At 43.7% G+C, this 20,478-nt stretch overlaps 1 protein-coding gene across 1 annotated transcript in view; it reads right to left on the reverse strand.

Annotated features, from left to right (window-relative positions):
- lta4h (leukotriene A4 hydrolase) overlaps window positions 1-19,997 on the reverse strand; it is a 64,444-nt gene extending 44,447 nt beyond the window's left edge. Inside the window, exons 1-6 of the mRNA XM_070897690.1 lie at window positions 19,777-19,997; window positions 15,771-15,901; window positions 14,005-14,125; window positions 6,266-6,334; window positions 3,209-3,313; window positions 1,446-1,498 (exon numbers count right to left, since the gene is read on the reverse strand). Coding sequence (XP_070753791.1) covers window positions 1,446-1,498; window positions 3,209-3,313; window positions 6,266-6,334; window positions 14,005-14,125; window positions 15,771-15,901; window positions 19,777-19,932 — 635 coding nt within the window. The 5' untranslated portion in view covers window positions 19,933-19,997. The remainder of the gene's footprint in view (window positions 1-1,445; window positions 1,499-3,208; window positions 3,314-6,265; window positions 6,335-14,004; window positions 14,126-15,770; window positions 15,902-19,776) is intronic.
- Between the last annotated feature and the right edge of the window lie 481 nt (window positions 19,998-20,478).

Here is a 20,478-nt window from a genome sequence, read left to right on the forward strand (position 1 = left end):
AGGGAAAGAAGGAGTAGGAAAGAACAAAAGGGATGGTCTGTCTGGCATTGTGTGTTTTTATTTCAGATTTCCAGCTTCTGAAGATGCATAACTCAGCAATGGCACAACGCAACCCCTCAGCTACAGACATATTGTGGAAAAGCATGTGTAACCTGAACATATAAACACAGACTGTGCCTCGTGCTGGTAACATAACCAAACAATGTGGATTTCTTCCTGTTGGCTAATGCAACCCAAGCTTCCTATCCCACCAGCCCCTCTGTACTAGGAAGGTCACGTTATCCACTTATCCCTCACTACCCTCCCAAGCAGTTGCCGCAAAGCCAACTTTGTAAACTTTAAAAACCCTAATCGTCAGGCATTTTACTGAACTGATTTCAGGAAGTTCTTCTGCAAACAAAGACAGATCAACACTCTGAATGGACTCCAGAGAGAGCAATGGAGGTGAAAAGCCCAGATCATTTAAGAACCACAATGGAGGAGCTGTAGGGCTTTTCTGGATGGATGAATCAAGATGGGTTGAATGACTTTCCTCATCCACAATTCTCTGATCCTGTGTTAGACAATAGTTGATTGCACTGTAAGCAAGTTACTTTCACCTGCAACAAGGAATATGTCTGCACACATACCAGTCGGAATCAGGCTCTCTCATTGGCCAGTGTGAAACAGTGTTTAGAGTACTCTTCCACTTTGATGCAAGTAATCAGTTCAATTTCCTTTAGCATCTCTGTCCTTTACTGCACCACATAGAATGGTCATCCTTCCACATGATGTCCTTAAAATGCAATCAGTGCGATCTGCTTGAACATTTTATACTTGTAAACAATTTATGAACTCAAAAGACTCAACTTCCCCTGCAGTTCAGCTAATGCTTTCTGTGAAACATGTCCTGTATCAAGGTCGAAGGTCAAGTACAGAAACAGAAGAGGATTTTTCCCCTCCTGAAGCTGATATGGTAACACCCGAAACTGCAATAGTCTACCGAAAAAGAAAAAAGGCTACTGAAAAACATTTTTTGGAGCTACTTTGGACAGCTAACACCAATGTTCGCCCCAATTTTTTTTGGGGGGGGGGGCGGGGGGGGATGCCATTCTTTTAACAGACTGCACAACCCATTCAAAATTTCTCACGTGGTCGGTGACCAACTGAGCAGCCTGTGCTGAACCTCCAGACAGCTGCGCAGGGAACATTGGCTAACACCATTGTTAAAGTTTACAGGATACAGATTCAAAAAATTACCAAGAAAACCAAAAACGATCAGCACATTCTAACTGCAGCACACCATTCAGGAACAGAGAGGACATGGCACTTAAGACTAGCAAGCTGAATATTTCACACTTCCTACAATTACTCATATCTAAATAAAACAAGTAAAGTCAGGATTATGTACTTTCAGGAAATGTTAGGTCTGGTATTTAAATACTGAAATCATTTCAACAACGTACCTGCTCTCCAAAGATCCAACAACCAATGCAATTAAGTAGCTTGGCATTGGAACCTAGAGAAAAAAAATATAATTCAATGTTGGAGACAATACTTTTTGTAGTTGTTCCATAAATTCGCGGTCTGTTGCCAAGATTTCGCAATAACAAATAGCAATGGTTAGAACACGATATATAAAATCTAACACACAAGCTTCACTTCTCACTTTAACAACATGCAAATCTGCGACAATATTACTGGGGGAGCGGCATGTTGTCCATGTGATTTCCACTTTAATTTTAAAACTGTATTTCAGTAATTGGTAATGGAGAAATTCATAAAATGCTGTTTTGATTAAGTGGTTCACTAACATAAGAGACGCCAGCTAGGAATAAAATCATTTGTTCCATCAACCATAACTCCCCCATCACAGTATGTAATTATATTTTGAACAATCCCAGAGCTTTTCCCTCTACACATTTATCATACTTTGAGTAATTTCTTTCAGATATTCTTTCTTTAAAGTTACCTTTCAACAATTTCCTGGATTAGTGAGAAGTATGGGCCTAGAAATGAGACTGGGTCTGTTTTCAGGCCCCAGACGCGACGCTGCACCACCCAAGAGGCCGGCCCGATGATCAAAGGATATTCTTCCTTGGGCCTGAACATACTCAGCACAGTACTCTTCAGTGTGATCTTACCATAACTTCCACACTTCTTGCTATGTATCCTCAATATGGTTATCTTTTTTTAAATTGCTTCACCATATTGCCTGGACATTCAAGCCTTGGGAGAATACTTTACACTGATCAGTGTTAAACATAAGGGCATGGCTGCTGCCAATGAAATAAAGTAGTTGCACTGTTCCAGTGGTTTTTTTGGCTGTTCTCGCTGGACGTCCCACAGATTGGTGAAGGAAAGTTGGTAAGGGGGTGGAAATGTGAGATATTGAGGTCTGTAATGTGACTTGGTGATATTAGAATGTTGTTAGATTGAGAAAGTTTTAGTGTACTCTTGCAGAGTGTGTTTATCACCATCAGGTCCTCTAACTGTTGAGTTAATAGTTATGTGCAGAATGTTTCTGCGCAACTTCCGATACATTGGCAGCAGTCACTGTACATTTAATTTGCTATTTGTATTCCCAACCCCATTAAATATCAAAATCCTTTTACGAATCTAGTTGCATCTTCAGTTTTTGTTCCGCACACTACTTTAAGATGTATCTAGCTCACAGATCGGGGAGGGGGGCTGTTTCAGGCAACATAGATTTCTACATTATTCCATTTTCTTTACATAACCATTACATACCTTGAGGGAGCAAAGGCATCAAGACAACAAAAACTAGGAACTTCCTTGGTTTCAAAAATTACATCACTGCCACCACAGCCCTCTCCCCATCCAAAACAAAAATTAAGAATGTAACCAAGAAAGCTTAAATGCTCAATTGGACTGCTCGCTCCCTACTGTACAAGGTTTCCAGTACATCGACCAAGAGTACGCCATGGAGAGAGAGAGCAGCGTAGAAACGAGACATTGTTTTGCTACTCTGGTCCCCAAACTTTAAAATGTTACAAATAGCTATTTACTTCAACACACATACATGCACACAGAATGATTTATTGTGAACATGGTAACCATTTAAAGCATTACAGACTGAAGCTTTTTGATTCAAAACTCCAACCCTGCTAAACTATTTTGAGGTAAAATGTTTTTCACCATTTTAGCCGCGATCTTGTAATGAGATTCTACTGTATACAGTTCCAAGTATCTTATATCCCATGCTTACCATTTGCCGAAAGCAGTAAATCTTTCTGCTCTCATCCTGGTCATCAACCAACTCCCCGTCTCGGTTAGCACTCATAAGGGCAATAAGCTCTTTTGGAACAGATACCTAATTGGAAAAAATAAGAGAACTGTCCACTTATCTCAGTATTTAGTGTGGAAAAGTAATAGCCCAATGGATAAAAATACAATAGTTTTAATACAATTCTGAAGCAAAAGTTAACTGCTTTCCCTCAGACAAAGGCAATCATAGAATCTTACAACACAGACCATTCAGCTCAGCGTGTCTGTGTTGCTCTTTAAAAGAGCTATCCAATTAAACTCACTTCCCTGCTCGGAGCTCAGCAAATTTTTCTTTTTCAAGTTTATCTCCAATTCTCCATTGAAAGTTATTATTGAATCTGCTTCCACCACCCTTTCAGGCAGTGCATTCCAGATCATAACAACTTGCTGAATAAAAAAAACCTTTCATCTCCGCTCTGGTTCTTTTGCCAATTATCATAAATCTGTGTCCTCTGGTTACCAACCCTTCTGCCACTGGAAACAGCTTCTCCTTATTTATTCCATCAAAACCCCTCATAATTTTGAGCACCTCTTAAATTTCCCCTCAAACTGCTCTGTCTAAAGGAGAACAATTTCAGCTCTCTAGTCTCTCTACATAACTGAAGATCCTCATCCCTGGTATTATTTTGGTAAACCTCCTCTACATCCTCTGCCAGGCCATGACACCTTCTTAAAGTGTGGTACCCAGAATTGTTCACAATGCTCTAGCTGAGGTCTAACCTGGGTGTTTTATAAAGGTTTAGCATAACTTCCTTACTTTTGTACTTTATTTATACAGCCAAGGATCCCATGCACTTTTTCTTTTTAAAAACTGCGTTATCAAGTTGTTCTGCCTCCTTCAAAGATTTGTGTATGTGAAGCCCCAGATCTTTGTTCTTGCACCCATTTTAAAATCGTACCATTTAGTTCAGAGGTTCTCAACCGGGGGGGGGGGTGCGGCCCCTAGGGATCCACGAGTAGGTTTCAAGAGGTCCGCCAAAAATATACAGACCAACTATCCCACCACGATAAAGAAAGCCTAGTTTCTGGCTGACCTGCTGTGCATCTTCGAATTTCAAATTCATCAGTTGGTGATTCCATTCTGTAAATAATAAACCCGTACTGTACCCACTAGAAGTCTGAACTCAGTTAGTCATACCCAATCTTCCCTCACTATTGCCCAGCACCACGTCCCGACCCACACGAGAAGGCTCAAGCATCAGATTCCACGCCACAACTGTCGCCATTTGCTCAGGTCACAACCTTCATCCGTTTACATCCCAGGGTGTTGCGAGCAAAACGCCGGATGCAACCGACCAATGGAGCAAATAAAGAGCATGACTTGGGCGGGGCAATGCCGTGATTGATAGTCGAGGGAGTCCAATAGGAATTTGAGAAAGCAACAGTGCACGATAGCAGGCACGCTGTTGCTAATTTAGGTTGGAACGAGTAAAAGGACTTTTTTTTTTAGTGGTAAGAAGAGTTATAATGGCTTTGCTCTTTAGCTAAAGATTATTGCTCATGTCAGTATGCGAGATAAAATCCCGATTTTTTATTTCTCAAGCAAAAGCTTAGTATTAAAATTGTTATTGTACTGCGAAAGAGGGCAAAGTCGGTGAAGTTCACACACAATGTTTGTTTGCACCTCTAAAAAAAAAAAAGTTGCACTAACAATCCCAACACAAACTTTTAAAACTTTAAAGTGCTCTCCTTTTCTGGTTGTTTTTTGTTGTTGAAAAAGTAGCAACTGTCTCGCAACCTGCTCAGCCTTGTGGAGGCTCTCCCTCCTGGTCAGGCCGCTCTGGTGGACAGTGGAGTGACGACTTGTCCAAGATACCTCCACCTCTTGAAAATGGCTGTTCAGCACCAGCAACAAGTTTCACATTAAGTAAGTTAAACAATAGTAAAATAATTTTTTGTACAGAAAAAATACTTGTGTTGTGTCACAGGGAGTCTGTGGAATTTTTGTAACAAGGGAGGGGGGCCTCAGAAGCAAAAAGGTTGTGAACCCCTGTACTACTGCTCAAATACAGTGCCCCAAAGTTACAAGCTGGGAACAGATTGCTTCCTCAACAGTTATATTAACATGGATATTAAAGAACTGCTGCTAAAAAGGGGGAAAGAGAATAAATTAGATTATACTGGAAGCAAGAGAAGCCTCTCTATCCAGTAGCAATGATCCATTGGAAAATATTCCTAACACTACGAACTACATAGTGAAATAAAAAGTCAAATAATTTACTGAAGTTACAACGGCTTGTTTGGATGGTAAAGCGGTTTTTAACTTTAAAAACAATATCTGTAGATACAGCAGTGAAACAAACACATTTAATTAAAAAGCAGAGCTCCGAGGAGGATAACAGCATGAATATTATCCTTAAATTGAGTGCTGGTATCCAGTCCCCTCAATTTCGTTCTTTACTGTAATCTTCCACTTTTTGCACAAGTTCATTTTCACTTTTTGTTCTAAAGAGCAAGTGAAAGACTGTATAAATGGAAACAAAAACCGTGCCAAGACAAATACTCTTCAGCACAGCCAAGCTTCAATAAATGTCAGCTTGTCTCCAAAGCATCTAATAGCATGAACATATTTTGGGAGGGAGAGGTGTGATCAGGCAGATTGGGTAAGTTAAGTGTCAGAAAAATGTCAAAGAGTGATCGCACCCCAAGAGACATGCCTTCTGTTGTCCAATAAAAGCAATGCTTACAGCAAGCTATAGCCCAAGACTCAGTGACCTTTCCAGGCAAGAGGAGACAGCACACAGAGACTAGGTTGTAAAGTTGATCAGTTTTACAAATTGTCCTATTGAAACTTGAAAAGTGACCAATCAAAACGAACCAAATATAGATAAGTCTGCTCTTTCCACATAAATTGAGCACTGCTTAAAGAAAGGTAGCAAGTACTGAGCAACAAGCTCTAGCACCCAGGTACTGCCACCAATGCAATCATGTCATCACCTTAGTTTGCTTTGGGCAATAAATCTCCATTCATTTTATGGTTATATGTGTAGTTACATACCCGAGCAGAGTACGTGCTTTTCACAGCTGGTGTGTCCTGACAAGGGATCATGCTTCTGCAATGTATAGCCTATAAATATATAAAAACAGAATAAAGTTACACAGTCCAGTCACTAAGACTCAGCTTTAATAGATAGAAATAATCTAACACCTGTGCATTTATATGAATTGGAAAAAAAAAATCAACCCCACTATAATTTTGTAGATTAGGGATACTCAACTTTTATTGTAAAGCTACAATCCCAAACAGTGACTTACTGGAGGGCAACTCTCAGAACCAAAATCTTGTTTTATCATTAGCATAAGCATCATTCAGACATATCGTTGTAATAAAACGGAGTCCTCCAGCAGCGGGTCGGATTGGAAACCATATCAAAACGCACTAATTTGTTCAGCAACAGGAATGTTCCAGTTTTGTCATTTCATAGTAACAAGGACTGAAACAACCAATCAGAAACGGGAGGTGATTATTTACCCATAGTATCACATTGTTTTTAGGAACATAATAAATAGGAGCATGTGTAGACTATTCATCCATTCAAGCCTGCTCCGCTATTGCTGGCTGATCCTCTACCTCAAATCCACCTTTCTGCACTATCCCCATAACCTTGGATTCCATTAATATCCAACAATGTATGAATCTGTCTTGAATATACTCAACGACTGAGCATCCACAGCCCTGTGAGTGATGCGAGTGAGCGAGCGTGTGAGAGAGAGCGAGAGCGCGTGCGTGCGCGCTTGTGGCGAGAGGACAAGAGCGAGAGCGCGAGGCGGGCGTGAGGGGAGGGCACGGGGGCAAGGGGAGAGAGAAAAAGAAAGAAAGAAAGAAAGAGCGAGAGCGAGAGAGAGAGAGAGAGAGAGAGAGAGAGAGAAAAAGAAAGTAAGAGAGAGAGAGAGAGAGGGCAAGGAGAAAGATGAAGAGCAGTGAGTTTCCCCCGGAGTCTTGGTCAACACTTCTCACTCAACCAGCGCCACCAGAAAACATTACCTGGTCATTAATGTATTTGCTGTTGGTGGGACTTGCTGTGTGTAAAATTGGCTGCCATGTTTGCCTACTCACAGCGACTGTTGTAAAATGCTAATGGATGGCCTGGGGATTGAATATGGTGTTATATAAACACACATTCTTTATGTAAACAATAACTGTTTTGGAATTCTCAATATTAAGAGCTGTAATCCAGGCCTCTCTTTCAGATAGACTATCTTTCTGAAGTAAAATAAAAGATACTAGCTTCCTTGTGAAGCTTTGGGTCAAAAAAGACAATCTGACTTTTCCCACTGAGAAAATAAATATATTTTCTATAAAAAGTTTCAAATTCTAAATTTCAATTAAAGAAAGCACAGCTGTCCAAATCATCTCCCTCACCTAGATTCTCTCAGATGAACATTTTTTTGTAAGTTTGTTTCGCAGCTAGGAACTTAATGAATACTTTGCGGCTGTCTTCACAAAGAGGGGGACGTTGCCGACATTGTAATTAAGCAGGAAGAGAGTGAAATATTGGACGGGATAAACATAGTAAGAGAGGAATTATTAAGGTGTTTTAGCATCCTTGAAAGTAGATAAATCGCCAGGACCAGATGAACTATATCCGAGGCTATTTAAAAAAAGGGAGGAGATTGCGGAGGCTCTGACCATCATTTTCCAATCCTCCCTGGCTGCAGGAGTTGTGCCAGAGGATTGGAGAACTGCCAACATTGTACCATTGTTAAAAAAGGGAGGAAGGAATAAACCGAGTAATTACAGGCCTGTTAGTTTAACCTTGGTGATAGGCAAATTATTGGAATCAATTCTGAGGGTCAGTATAAATCTTCATTTAGAAAGACACAGATTAATCACAGTCAGCATGGATTTGTTAAGGGAAGGTCGTGCCTGCCTAACTTGATTGAATTGTTTGAGGAGGTAACAAGGAGGGTCGATAAGGGCATTGCATTTGATGTCATCTACATGGATTTTAGCAAGGCTTTTGACAAGGACCCACTTGGCAAGGACCGTGTGCAACGGTCACCACACGTTTAAAAAAAAAAATCACGCACAGGCATCTCCCACCCTTCAACATGCAGTTCAGGACCTGGAATATTAGGTACTTCATTGAAACACCTGCAAACTCATTCCTTTTGGGCAGGTCATTCTCGATACGAGGGACCACCTAGGATGATGATGATGACATGGTAGACTGATCAAAAAAGTAAAAGCCCATGGGATCTAAGGGAGAGTGGCAAATTGGATCCAAAATTGGTTCAGTGGCAGGAAGTAAAGGGTAATGGCTTACAGGTGTTTTTGCGACTGGAAGACTGTTTCCAGTGGGGCTTCACATGACTCAGTACTCAGTCCCTTGCAGCCAATTTGCACACAAGCAAGCTCCCACAAACAGCAATGTGATAATGACCAGATAATCTGTTTTTGTTTTGTTGATTGAGGGATAAATATTGGCCAGGACACCGGGGATAACTCCCCTGCTCTTCTTCGAAATAATGTCATGGGATCTTTTACATCCACTTGAGAGTGCAGACGGGGCCTCGGTTTAACGTCTCATCCGAAAGACAAGGCAAAGGAATACACAATAAATGGGAGGATACCGAGAGGTATGGACGAACAGAGGGACCTTAGGATTGTATGTCCACAGATCCTTAAAGGTAGCAGGACAGGTCGATAAGGTAGTTAAAAACGCATATGGAATGCTTTGCTTTATTAGCCGAGGCATAGAATATAAGAGCAGGGAAGCTTTGCTTGAACTGTATACAACACTAGTTAGGCCACAGCTTGAGTACTGCGTGCAGTTCTGGTCACCACATTACAGGAAGGATGTGATTGCACTAGAGAGGGTACAGAGGAGACTTACGAGGATGTTGCCGGGAGTGGAAAGTTTTAGGTATGAGGAAAGATTGGATAGGCTGGGGTTTGTTTTCTTTGGAACAGAGGAGGCTGAGGGGAGATTTAATTGAGGTGTATAAAATGATGAGGAGCCTAGATAGAGTGGCTAGGAAGGACCTATTTCCCTTAGCAGAGGGGTCAATAACCAGGGGACATAGATTTAAAGGAGTTGGTAGAAAGACTAGAGGGAAGATGTGGAAAACAATTTTTACCCAGTGAGTGGTGGGGTCTGGAACTCACTGCCTGAAAGGGTGGTAGAGGCAGAAATCCTCATCACATTTAAAAAGTACTTGGATGTGCACTTAAAGAGCCGTAACCTACAGGGCTACGGACCTAGTGCTGGAATGTGGGATTAGGCTGGGTAGCTCTTTTTCGACTGGCACGGACATGATGGGCCGAATGGCCTCCTTCTGTGTCATAATTTTTCTATGATTCAATAAGTTAAAATCTCACCATGGCAATTTGAGACTTTGAATTCAACTTAAAAAAATCTGGAAATGTAAAGCTGGTATCAGTAAGTGACCATAAAGCTGCCAGAAAGTCATAAAAATCCAACTGGTTCATCAATGATCTTTAGAGAAAGCAACATGCTGTCCATATCAACCCCCTGTTGTAACAAAATGCTACTGGCAGTTCAAAGGTTCCATCACTTTCTCAATGCAACTAGATATGGGCAATAAATGCGAGCCTTGCCAGCAATGCCCACAATGCATTGCGGCACTGGAGCTGCGCATGGACTCACTCTGGAGCATGCGCGGTGGTGAGAATGTTGTGGATAGCACATTTAGTGAGTTGGTCACACCGCAGGACAGATAGAGAATGGGTGACTAAGAGACAAGGCAAGAGCAGGAAGGTAGTGCAGGAGTCCTCTGCAGTCATCTCCCTCCAAAACAGATATACCATTTTGGATACTGTTGGGGGAGATGACTTACCAAGGGAAGACACCAGCAGCCAGGTTCATGGCATCATGGGTGGCTCTGCTGCACAGAAGGGTGGGAAAAAGAGTGGGAGAGCTATAGTGATAGGGGACTCTATTGTAAGGGGAACAGATAGGAGTTTCTGCGGCCGCAACCGAGACTCCAGGATGGTATGTTGCCTCCTGGTGCAAGGGTCTCGGAGCAGCTGCAGAGCATTCTGGAGAGGGAGGGTGAACAGCCAGTTGTCGTGGTACATGTAGGTACCAACAATATAGGTAAGCAGGAAGAGGTCCTACAAGCTGAATTTAGGGAGCTAGGAGTTAAATTAAAAAGTAGGACCTCAAAAGGTAGTAATCTCTGGATTGCTACCAGTGCCATGTGCTAATCAGAGTAGAGGGAGCAGGATAGTTAGAATAAATATGTGGCTTGAGCAGTGGTACAAGAGGGAGGGATTCAAATTCCTGGGACACTGGAACCAGTTCTGGGGGAAGTGGGATCTGTACAAAGGGGACGGTTTACACTTGGGCAGGACTGGAACTGATGTCCTGGGGGTAACATTTGCTAATGCAGTTCGGGAGTGTTTAAACTAATATGGCAGGGGGATGGGAACCTATGCAGCGAGACAGGGCGAAGTAATATGGAGTCAGAAACAGATGGTAGAAAGGTAAAAAGCAATAGTGGAAGGTCGAGTAAACAAAGGCAAGAAACAAAAAGGGCCACACTACATCATAATTCTAAAAGGACAAAGGGTGTTAAAAAAACAAGCCTGAAGGCTTTGTGTCTTAATGCAAGGAGTATCCGTAATAAGGTGGATGAATTAACTGTGCAAATAGATGTTAACAGATATGATGTGATTGGGATTACAGAGACGTGGCTCCAGGATGATCAGGGCTGGGAACTCAACATCCAAGGGTATTCAACATTCAGGAAGGATAGAATAAAAGGAAAAGGTGGTGGGTAGCATTGCTGGTTAAAGGGGAGATAAATGCAATAGTTAGGAAGGACATTAGCTTGGATGATGTGGAATCTATATGGGTAGAGTTGCAGAACACCAAAGGGCAAAAAATGTTAGTGGGAGTTGTGTACAGACCTCCAAACAGTAGTAGTGATGTTGGGGAGGACATCAAACAGGAAATTAGGGGTGCATGCAATAAAGGTGCAGCAATTATCATGGGTGACTTTATTATGCATATAGATTGGGCTAACCAAACTGGAAGCAATCCGGTGGAGGAGGATTTCCTGGAGTGCATAAGAGATGGTTTTCTAGACCAATATGTCGAGGAACCAACTAGGGGGGAGGCCATCTTAGACTGGGTGTTGTGTAATGAGAGGATTAATTAGAAATCTCGTTGTGCGAGACCCCTTGGACAAGAGTGACCATAATCTGGTGGAATTCTACATTAGGATGGAGAATGAAACAGTTAATTCAGAGACCATGGTCCAGAACTTAAAGAAGGGTAACTTTGAAGGTATGAGGCATGAATTGGCTAGGATAGATTGGCGAATGATACTTAAGGGGTTGACAGTGGATGGGCAATGGCAGACATTTAGAGACCGCATCGATGAACTACAACAATTGTACATCCCTGTCTGGTGTAAAAATAAAAAAAGGGAAAGTGGCTCAACCGTGGCGATCAAGGGAAATCAGGGATAGTATTAAAGCCAAGGAAGTGGCATACAAATTGGTCAGAAATAGCAGCGAACCCGGGGACTGGGAGAAATTTAGAACTCAGCAGAGGAGGACAAAGGGTTTGATTAGGGCAGGGAAAATAGAGTACGAGAGGAAGCTTGCAGGGAACATTAAGACGGACTGCAAAAGCTTCTATAGATATGTAAAGAGAAAAAGGTTAATAAAGACAGACGTAGGTCCCCTGCAGTCAGAATCAGGGGAAGTCATAACGGGGAACAAAGAAATGGCAGACCAATTGAACAAGTACATTGGTTTGGTATTCACTAACGAGGACACAAACAACCTTCCGGATATAAAAGGGGTCAGAGAGTCTAGTAAGAAGTAGGAACTGAGGGAAATCCTCATTAGTCGGAAAATTGTGTTGGGGAAATTGATGGGATTGAAGGCCGATAAATCCCCAGGGCCTGATGGACTGCATCCCAGAGTACTTAAGGAGGTGGCCTTGGAAATAGCGGATGCATTGACCGTCATTTTACAACATTCCATAGACTCTGGATCAGTTCCTATGGAGTGGAGGGTAGCCAATGTAACCCCACTTTTTAAAAATGGAGAAAACAGGGAATTATAGACCGGTCAGCCTGACATCAGTAGTGGGTAAAATGAGGGAATCAATTATTAAGAATGTCATAGCGGCGCATTTGGAAAGAGGGGACATGATAGGTCCAAGCCAGCATGGATTTGTGAAAGGGAAATCATGCTTGACAAATCTTCTGGAATTTTTTGAGAATGTTTCCAGTCGAGTGGACAAGGGAGAACCAGTTGATGTGGTGTATTTGGACTTTCAGAAGGCTTTCGACAAGGTCCCACACAAGAGATTAATGTGCAAAGTTAAAGCACATGGATTGGGGGTAGTGTGCTGACATGGATTGAGAACTGGTTGGCAGACAGGAAGCAAAGAGTAGAAGTAAATGGGTACTTTTCACAATGGCAGGCAGTGACTAGTGGGGTACCGCAAGGTTCTGTGCTGGGGCCCCAGCTGTTTACACTGTACATTAATGATTTAGACGAGGGGATTAAATGCAGTATCTCCAAATTTGCAGATGACACTAAGTTGGGTGGCAGTGTGAGCTGCGAGGAGGATGCTTTGAGGCTGCAGAGTGACTTGGATAAGGTTAGGTGAGAGGGCAAATGCATGGCAGATGAAGTATAATTGGATAAATGTGAGGTTATCCACTTTGGTGGTAAAAATAGAGAGACAGACTATTATCTGAATGGTGACAGATTAGGAAAAGGGGAGGTGCAACGAGACCCGAGTGTCATGGTGCATCGGTCATTGAAGGTTGGCATGTAGGTACAGCAGGCGGTTAAGAAAGCAAATGGCATGTTGGCTTTCATAGTGAGGGGATTTGAGTACAGGGGCAGGGAGGTGTTACTACAGTTGTACAGGGCCTTGGTGAGGCCACACCTGGAGTATTGTGTACAGTTTTGGTCTCCTAACTTGAGGAAGGACATTCTTGTTATTCAGGGAGTGCAGCGAAGGTTCACCAGACCGATTCCCGGGATGGCAGGACTGACATATCAAGAAAGACTGGATCAACTGGGCTTGTATTCACTGGAGTTCAGAAGAATGAGAGGGGATCTCATAGAAATGTTTAAAATTCTGACGGGTTTAGACAGATTAGATGCAGGAAGAATGTTCCCAATGTTGGGGAAGTCCAGAACCAGGGGTCACAGTCTAAGGATAAAGGGTAAGCCATTTCGGACCGAGATGAGGAGAAACTTCTTCACCCAGAGAGTGGTGAACCTGTGGAATTCTCTACCGCAGAGAGTTGTTGAGGCCAATTCACTAAATATATTCAAAAAGGAGTTAGATGTAGTCCTTACTACTAGGGGGATCAAGGGGTATGGCGAGAAAGCAGGAATGGGGTACTGAAGTTGCATGTTCAGCCATGAACTCATTGAATGGCGGTGCAGGCTCGAAGGGCCGAATGGCCTACTCCTGCACCTATTTTCTATGTTTCTAAGTTAAATAACAAACAAAGCATTTTCTACTGTTCCCAACAATATGCCTCAATGCAAACTCAACAACAATGATACACCAGTGTTTTTATAAATTTCCCACAGCAGCTATTGTTCCAAGTTCGGAGTAAAATTCTCAATTTAGTACTAATTGTGAGCAATTTAGGGTGTGAACTCATACTCATCAGAAACTTGGTCAAGCTTGTTTAAACTAATAAAAAAAATGTCATCTGCATTGAAATGCAGAAAAGTCTATCGCACAGTATTACTTAGTAAAGGGTGGGTTATCATAAGGACCGTACCTGACATTGGCTAAACAGGTAGGGGTGCGCCTTCCCAGCCGTTTGCTCAGCAGTGAGCCACTGCAGAGCTGAAGCTTCTGGCGATGTCTCATATGAAACCTCTACCACTGCCTGCTGGCCTCTGTAGGATTAGAAATTGTATAAATTAGTAGCCGTTAGCATGAGTCTCACATCACTCTTTCAATAGCATAGTGCAGTACAAAGCACAGAGACCAGAAGATCCCAGGTCTGAGCAACTACAGTAGTTCAACTGCCTTCATTGCCCCGAATGGAGGAAAAAGTAAATACGCCAGGATTCCCACTTCCACTTGTGTTTCCTGTGAGAAGCTTGTATGCGGATATGGAATGAAAACAGGATTGGGCTCAGCTGTAATGCCGCCCATGTTGGACTCGATCACCTGCGTCAGTTTAGCTCAGATGGTAGCACTCTCATCCGTCAGAGGCACAAACCATTGCAGGACTTGAGCACACAATCTAGCCCGATATTTTAATGCACTACTGAAGGAGTGTCACCTTTCAGATGAGACTTAAAACATAGGCCATGTCTGCCTGCTCTAGTGGGCATAAAAGGCTCCCATATCACTACTCGGATAAGTAGGGGAACTCTCCCTGGCCAATATTCATCCCTTTGCCAATATGAAAACAGACAAACTGATGATTTAGCTAATTTGTTATTGTGGGATCATGCTGTGCATGTCGACTGGCTCGTTTGTGAATTCAAAAGCACATTAGGATGTCCCAAGAACATGAACGCTGCTTTATAATTGCAAGTTCCTTTTTCTTTCTTTACCAACATTCAGTGTGTAGATTACCACATATAACTCCATATCCCTTGATCCCCTTACCGAACAAAATTCTATCGATCTGTCTGAAAATGTCATTGACTCCCAACACCCACAGCCTTTAGTCTCTACCCTTGGAACCATATATATGTACAAGAGAAAATTTCCAGAGTATTTTTTCCCTTATTAGTGCTGAGTTTTTCTCTTGTTTTCTACTTATCCCAGGAGATCATATGGCTGCAGGGGTTGGGAAGTGTCTAGTCATGATGCTCCAGCAGTCACGAGTGTGGGGCGGGCTTGATGGACGAGCTGGTCTTTTCGTATGTTCAGAAGCTGCTGTCTGCAGAAGGGGCAGGGAGGGATGGGCAAAACTGGGCTCTTCAGAACCATAGAAAATGAATGTAAAAGAAATCTGAAAACAATTGTCTTTAAAAATATCTCTGGTTCAGTGTAAACATGCCACGTGTTGGTATATCAATTCCAGATCTGGGTGTGAACACAAAGACAAATGGAATCCTAACAAACAAATTTAAAAACAAAGTACAGTGAAAGAACTATTCTAAATGTCCTTATTCCTGTCTCCAGATTTATAATGGAAACTGCCGATGTTATACTGGTCAGGTTAGAATGACAAACTCTGCCGAGGCACAGCTGCAGCATCATGAGCAGGAGGGGGTAATTAAAGTGCAACAAGCTTTAGAAAGGCAGTTATTATAAATGTAGACTTAGAAGTTTATAATGAAAGCATATAAAAATAAAGGACACAATATATTCCTTTAAAATGGAGGCTAAATCCTTTCAGTCTGGTCCAATTACCCCCACCCTCTAACCTCGCTTCATCCGAAAACTACTCAATCTTGACTCCCATCTGCAACTCCATGGAAAATCGAGCAGCATTAAATGACAAGATCCAACACCAATATTAAATGAGTGAAGATTAAACAAAGTAGAGAGAGAGCTTTTCCTAGGTTTTAACATCCGTACCGTAGCAATTTAAATGGAAGTGTAATCGTCAAGGGTGTTCCTTTAAAGGAGTGCTTATCTCCAAGTGAAAACTTGGCTTCCAGTCCATTGGTGGTAGCCTTGAGAATTTTAAGGTCTCTTGTATCCAAAGTCTGTAAATAAAATGCAAATATTGAAACTATACAAAATAATCACAGCTAAATATCAACACTCAGTTTTACATAAATCAGCTCCATTGACGTTTTAGCTAAATCAAATGAACAGGGATCTTAAGCCCTATTTAAAAACTTGCCTTTAACTAAGCAACTGAAAACCCCAAAGGTTCACTACTGCTTGTCAACCACATAGGTTGTTATACTGTGTGGCATCAGGACTGCAACAAAGCCAGCTGTTTTGAAATAACCTCCATTTATTCCGCTTTTGGTGTAACTGGTGTACCATACATTGGGCTCAATTTTCCCCAATTATCGGTGCCATTTTTTTGGCGTGCACTGTTTTTTTTTGAGTAAATTCAAATCTCCAAGTTTCCCTAAAGTTTCTGCACTAGTGTAATTCACTTAGGTAGGATTTTTTTAGGCTACGATTTTTTTTTTTAAACCTCATTGGGGGCGTAACCGGTCACCCTCGCCATTTAAGCAAGTTTGGCCAGCTCCGATTTACTCCAATTTTTCTTAGAACGGCGTATGTGACCGCTCTGGAAAAACCTTCTGGGAGTTAACAAAATCAGCACAGGTCAGAGAATCAGCACAGCAGATGCAGTTCCACGGCCCAGGCAGCAGCAGCAGAGGTGGTGGGGGGTAAAGAGGAGAGAGAAGGGCGGGGGCGGGGGCGGGGGGAGGAAGAAAGGCTTTTCGGCCAGGGTTAGGAGTAGCACTGGGCATGGAGGGGGGTGGGGGGGGGAAATAGACTTTTGGCATAAATTTAACTGAATTTTACCCTGGTTCTCCAGAGTGCCAGTCAACTACTGGAATCTGCCTCCTCTCTGTCTTGGATTGTTTACTCTTTTTAGTTAGTTTTATTCTTTGAGAAAGTGGCAAAGATTAATTCACCAAATGTAAAGCTTCAAAAAATCAATCCTCCAAATACATGTTGCTTCTGTTTGCTGATTGGAGCACCGGCCCACGTGATCGCAGATACGTGCCAGTGTGCGCTGCACCCCCGGGAGCCGTGGGTCATTAAGCTGCCATCTAGTACGCAGCGTCAAAGAGCAGATTGATGAAGGAGGGTCCCCATCAGGTAAGTGCAAATTCTATTTGGATGCCTGCGTACTCTCTAGGTATGCCACCGAATGCAAAATCCAGCCTGTTTGATTGACTTTACTTCAAAATGATTGCACTTTCAGAGAACCCCCTTGGGCAACACCATGGGAGATTGACGAGTAAACAATAAATGTAAAACGCCCAACACTTTCAGCACTGAATGAACAGTTAATGTGCAAGTGAATAGGCCCAATCTTCAGACAACTACACGTGATTTACCGGACCTTGGATCAACTGATCTTTTAGATAAGATTACCGCTTAAGTTAAGGGTCTTTCACAACTGCATGCCACATTGTAAAAATTAAAATGCTCAAATACCAAGGTGGCAAAGATTTCCTGTGTTTGCTAGGTGCAACAAAATTATAAACCCATTTAGAAAGAACTAGCTGTAGAGAAGAAATGGACACTTGGGAAAGGTCCCAGAGAAGAGAAAATTGGAAAAAAACAATGGTAGCAACACTACGTACTTATTTTTAGAAATCAATTATGCAAAGTCATCACTAGCAGCGTTTCAACAGTGATAATGGCTTATCAGCGTTGGGGACATTCTGTTTTACAACCATGTGCGATATTAAATTGCACATAAGCAAAATTCAGAGAGTTAATTATCACATCATAATCGCAAAGTCCATGTACCAAGGTTGTATTTAGGAAGGGGCTCGCCAAAATGATCTAATGGAAGACGACAATAACTGGCTTACTCCTCAGCCAATACTTTTGCTGAGAATTTCCTCAGGAGTTCTCAATCAGCTAGTCGTAACTTTAGCGAAAACACGGTTTATACAGTGGCTCAAAAAGCAAGGTTTGCCGATCAGGACAACCTCCTCGGAAATTCACCTGTGAGTCATTGATCACACGAGTCTCTGAGGTCTAAATCCTGGTAGTAATTTTAGTCATCCACTGTTATTTTCAAACAAAGCATTACAAATATTTAATTTAGCAAAATGAGCTATAGCACGGATAAAGTGATTAAAGAGGAAACTAGATGGGAATCCATATAATGCTAACACATTTACAAGTCAACGGTGCCAAACCCAGTCAAAAGCTTTGGACAGATCCAAACCAATGCATTCAGGGTTCCAAAAGTGGGTAACACAGGTAAGATGATAATCAGTGGATGAATGTCACTGAAAACAATACGAGCAATCGTGGACCAGGTCAGAACTTTCAAGGTGATGCATAATTTTGAAGTTAATAGCAATTTCCAATAATAGGGATAGTTGGAAGGGAATTGGAATCTCTTTCCAAAAGACAGGACAAACATGAGCAACTTTCCACGGAGAAAATTTAGGTGGACTTTGGAGTGAGAAAGTTTGCAGACAACGAGACATTTAGATGCATACATCCCATTCCGTTAATCTGAGGCGTCAATATAGTCCAGAGAGCAGTCAATCCAGCTGAGCTGACAAGAATTGTGTTGGTCATAAAAAGAGCAATTTTAACCAGAGTACAACTGTTTGCAGTTTTTGTCTGTAGAATTGCATTACGAGAGCCCACCCTCCAACCGTTTGACCTGAATACTGTACTTGGTCTTGACATCCTATTGCAATATCAGACATACATTTTTAAAATATCAATACTGTACCAATAAGACAGGTGCTTAATGCATTCACAACATTACTCTGTCTGCTATAGGAACTGCAGAAATGTTTTTAAATAAAACTAATAGGGTCGAAGAGATTACTGGCACAGATGATGGAACAAGAAACCTAATGGGCTTTAAGGATGAACTGGACAGGTTCAAACCTACCAAGGGGATACTGCAGACAGGTGGGCGAGATGGATCGAAGGGCTTCTCCTGCCTGAAACTATTCTGACAGACGTTCAGTTCACTATCGATTATACTTTCAATGGGTTAATTCCTTATTGTAAAACAGCAGCCATCACATCAAGCAACGGCCACTATCAATTACAATAGGGGCTGCTCCTTGCACCAAATAACCCCCATACAGAAACTAGCACCTAGAGACCCCTATATAGAAACCAGCGCACAGTGAACCCCATATAGAAAGTAGTGCCCAGAGACCCCCATATAGAAACCAGTGCCCAGAGATCCCCATATAGAAACCAGTGCCCAGAGACCCCCATATAGAAACCAGTGCCCAGAGACTCCCATATAGAAACCAGTGCTCAGACCCCCCCCCATATAGAAACCAGTGCCCAGACGCCCCCCCCATATAGAAAGCAGCGCCCAGAAACCCCCATATAGAAAGCAGCGCCCAGTGAACCCCATATAGAAACCAGTGCCCAGACCCCCCCATATAGAAAGCAGCACCCAGAGACCCCCATATAGAAAGCAGCGCCCAGAGACCCCCATATAGAAAGCAGCGCCCAGAGACCCCCATATAGAAACCAGTGCCCAGAGACGCCCCATATAGAAACCAGTGCCCAGACACCCCCATATAGAAACCATTGCCCAGACCCCCCCATATAGAAAGCAGCGCCCAGAGACCCCCATATAGAAAGCAGCGCCCAGTGAACCATATAGAAACCAGTGCCCATAGACCCCCATATAGAAACCAGTGCCCAGACCCCCCCCCCATATAGAAACCAGTGCCCAGACCACCCCCCCCCATATAGAAACCAGTGCCCAGAGCCACAGTTTCGGAATGAGAAGCAGCGGGGATCGCGGATACCAGCAATGTACAGCGGCTCCGGCTGAAGGGGAACCGGCGCCGGGCGGGCAGGTGCAAGGAGCGAGTGAAGGGCGGACCCCGAGACCCCGGGGCCGGGAGATGCCCCTCGCCCCTCACGAGCCAGTACTCACCAGCTCGGACAGCCCGTCCCGCTCCGCTTCGACTGTGAGCGCGGCGCGAGCCTGGATGCAGCGGGCCTGGAAGTCCACGCGTAACGTCAGCGACAGGTGCCGGGTGGTGCATTCTCCCACCGCCGCGTGCGAGCTGTTGTCCTGCCGCTCCGCCATACCGTGCCGTGCCCGCCGTGCTGCCCGTTACACACACTGGGCACTCACGACACTGCGCAGGCGCGGCGCGCGGCCGCTGGGAGTTGTAGTCCCCCCAGGGCTCCTGATTTCCCAGCAGGCGCCGCGAGCTTCCCGCCCACTCCGAGCCGCGAAAGGCCAGCACACGGCGGCCCAGGGCGGGAACCGGTCACTGGGCCTGAGCACTGGAGCGGCACAGGGCGGGAACCGGTCACTGGGCCTGACCATGGAGTGGCCCAGGGCGGGAACCGGTCACTGGGCCTGAGCACTGGAGCGGCACAGGGCGGGAACCGGTCACTGGGCCTGAGCACTGGAGCGGCACAGGGCGGGAACCGGTCACTGGGCCTGAGCACTGGAGCGGCACAGGGCGGGAACCGGTCACTGGGCCTGAGCACTGGAGCGGCACAGGGCGGGAACCGGTCACTGGGCCTGAGCACTGGAGCGGCACAGGGCGGGAACCGGTCACTGGGCCTGAGCACTGGAGCGGCACAGGGCGGGAACTGGTCACTGGGCCTGACCATGGAGTGG

This window comes from Pristiophorus japonicus, chromosome 13 (assembly GCF_044704955.1).
Source record: "Pristiophorus japonicus isolate sPriJap1 chromosome 13, sPriJap1.hap1, whole genome shotgun sequence".
Lineage (NCBI taxonomy): Eukaryota > Metazoa > Chordata > Chondrichthyes > Pristiophoridae > Pristiophorus > Pristiophorus japonicus.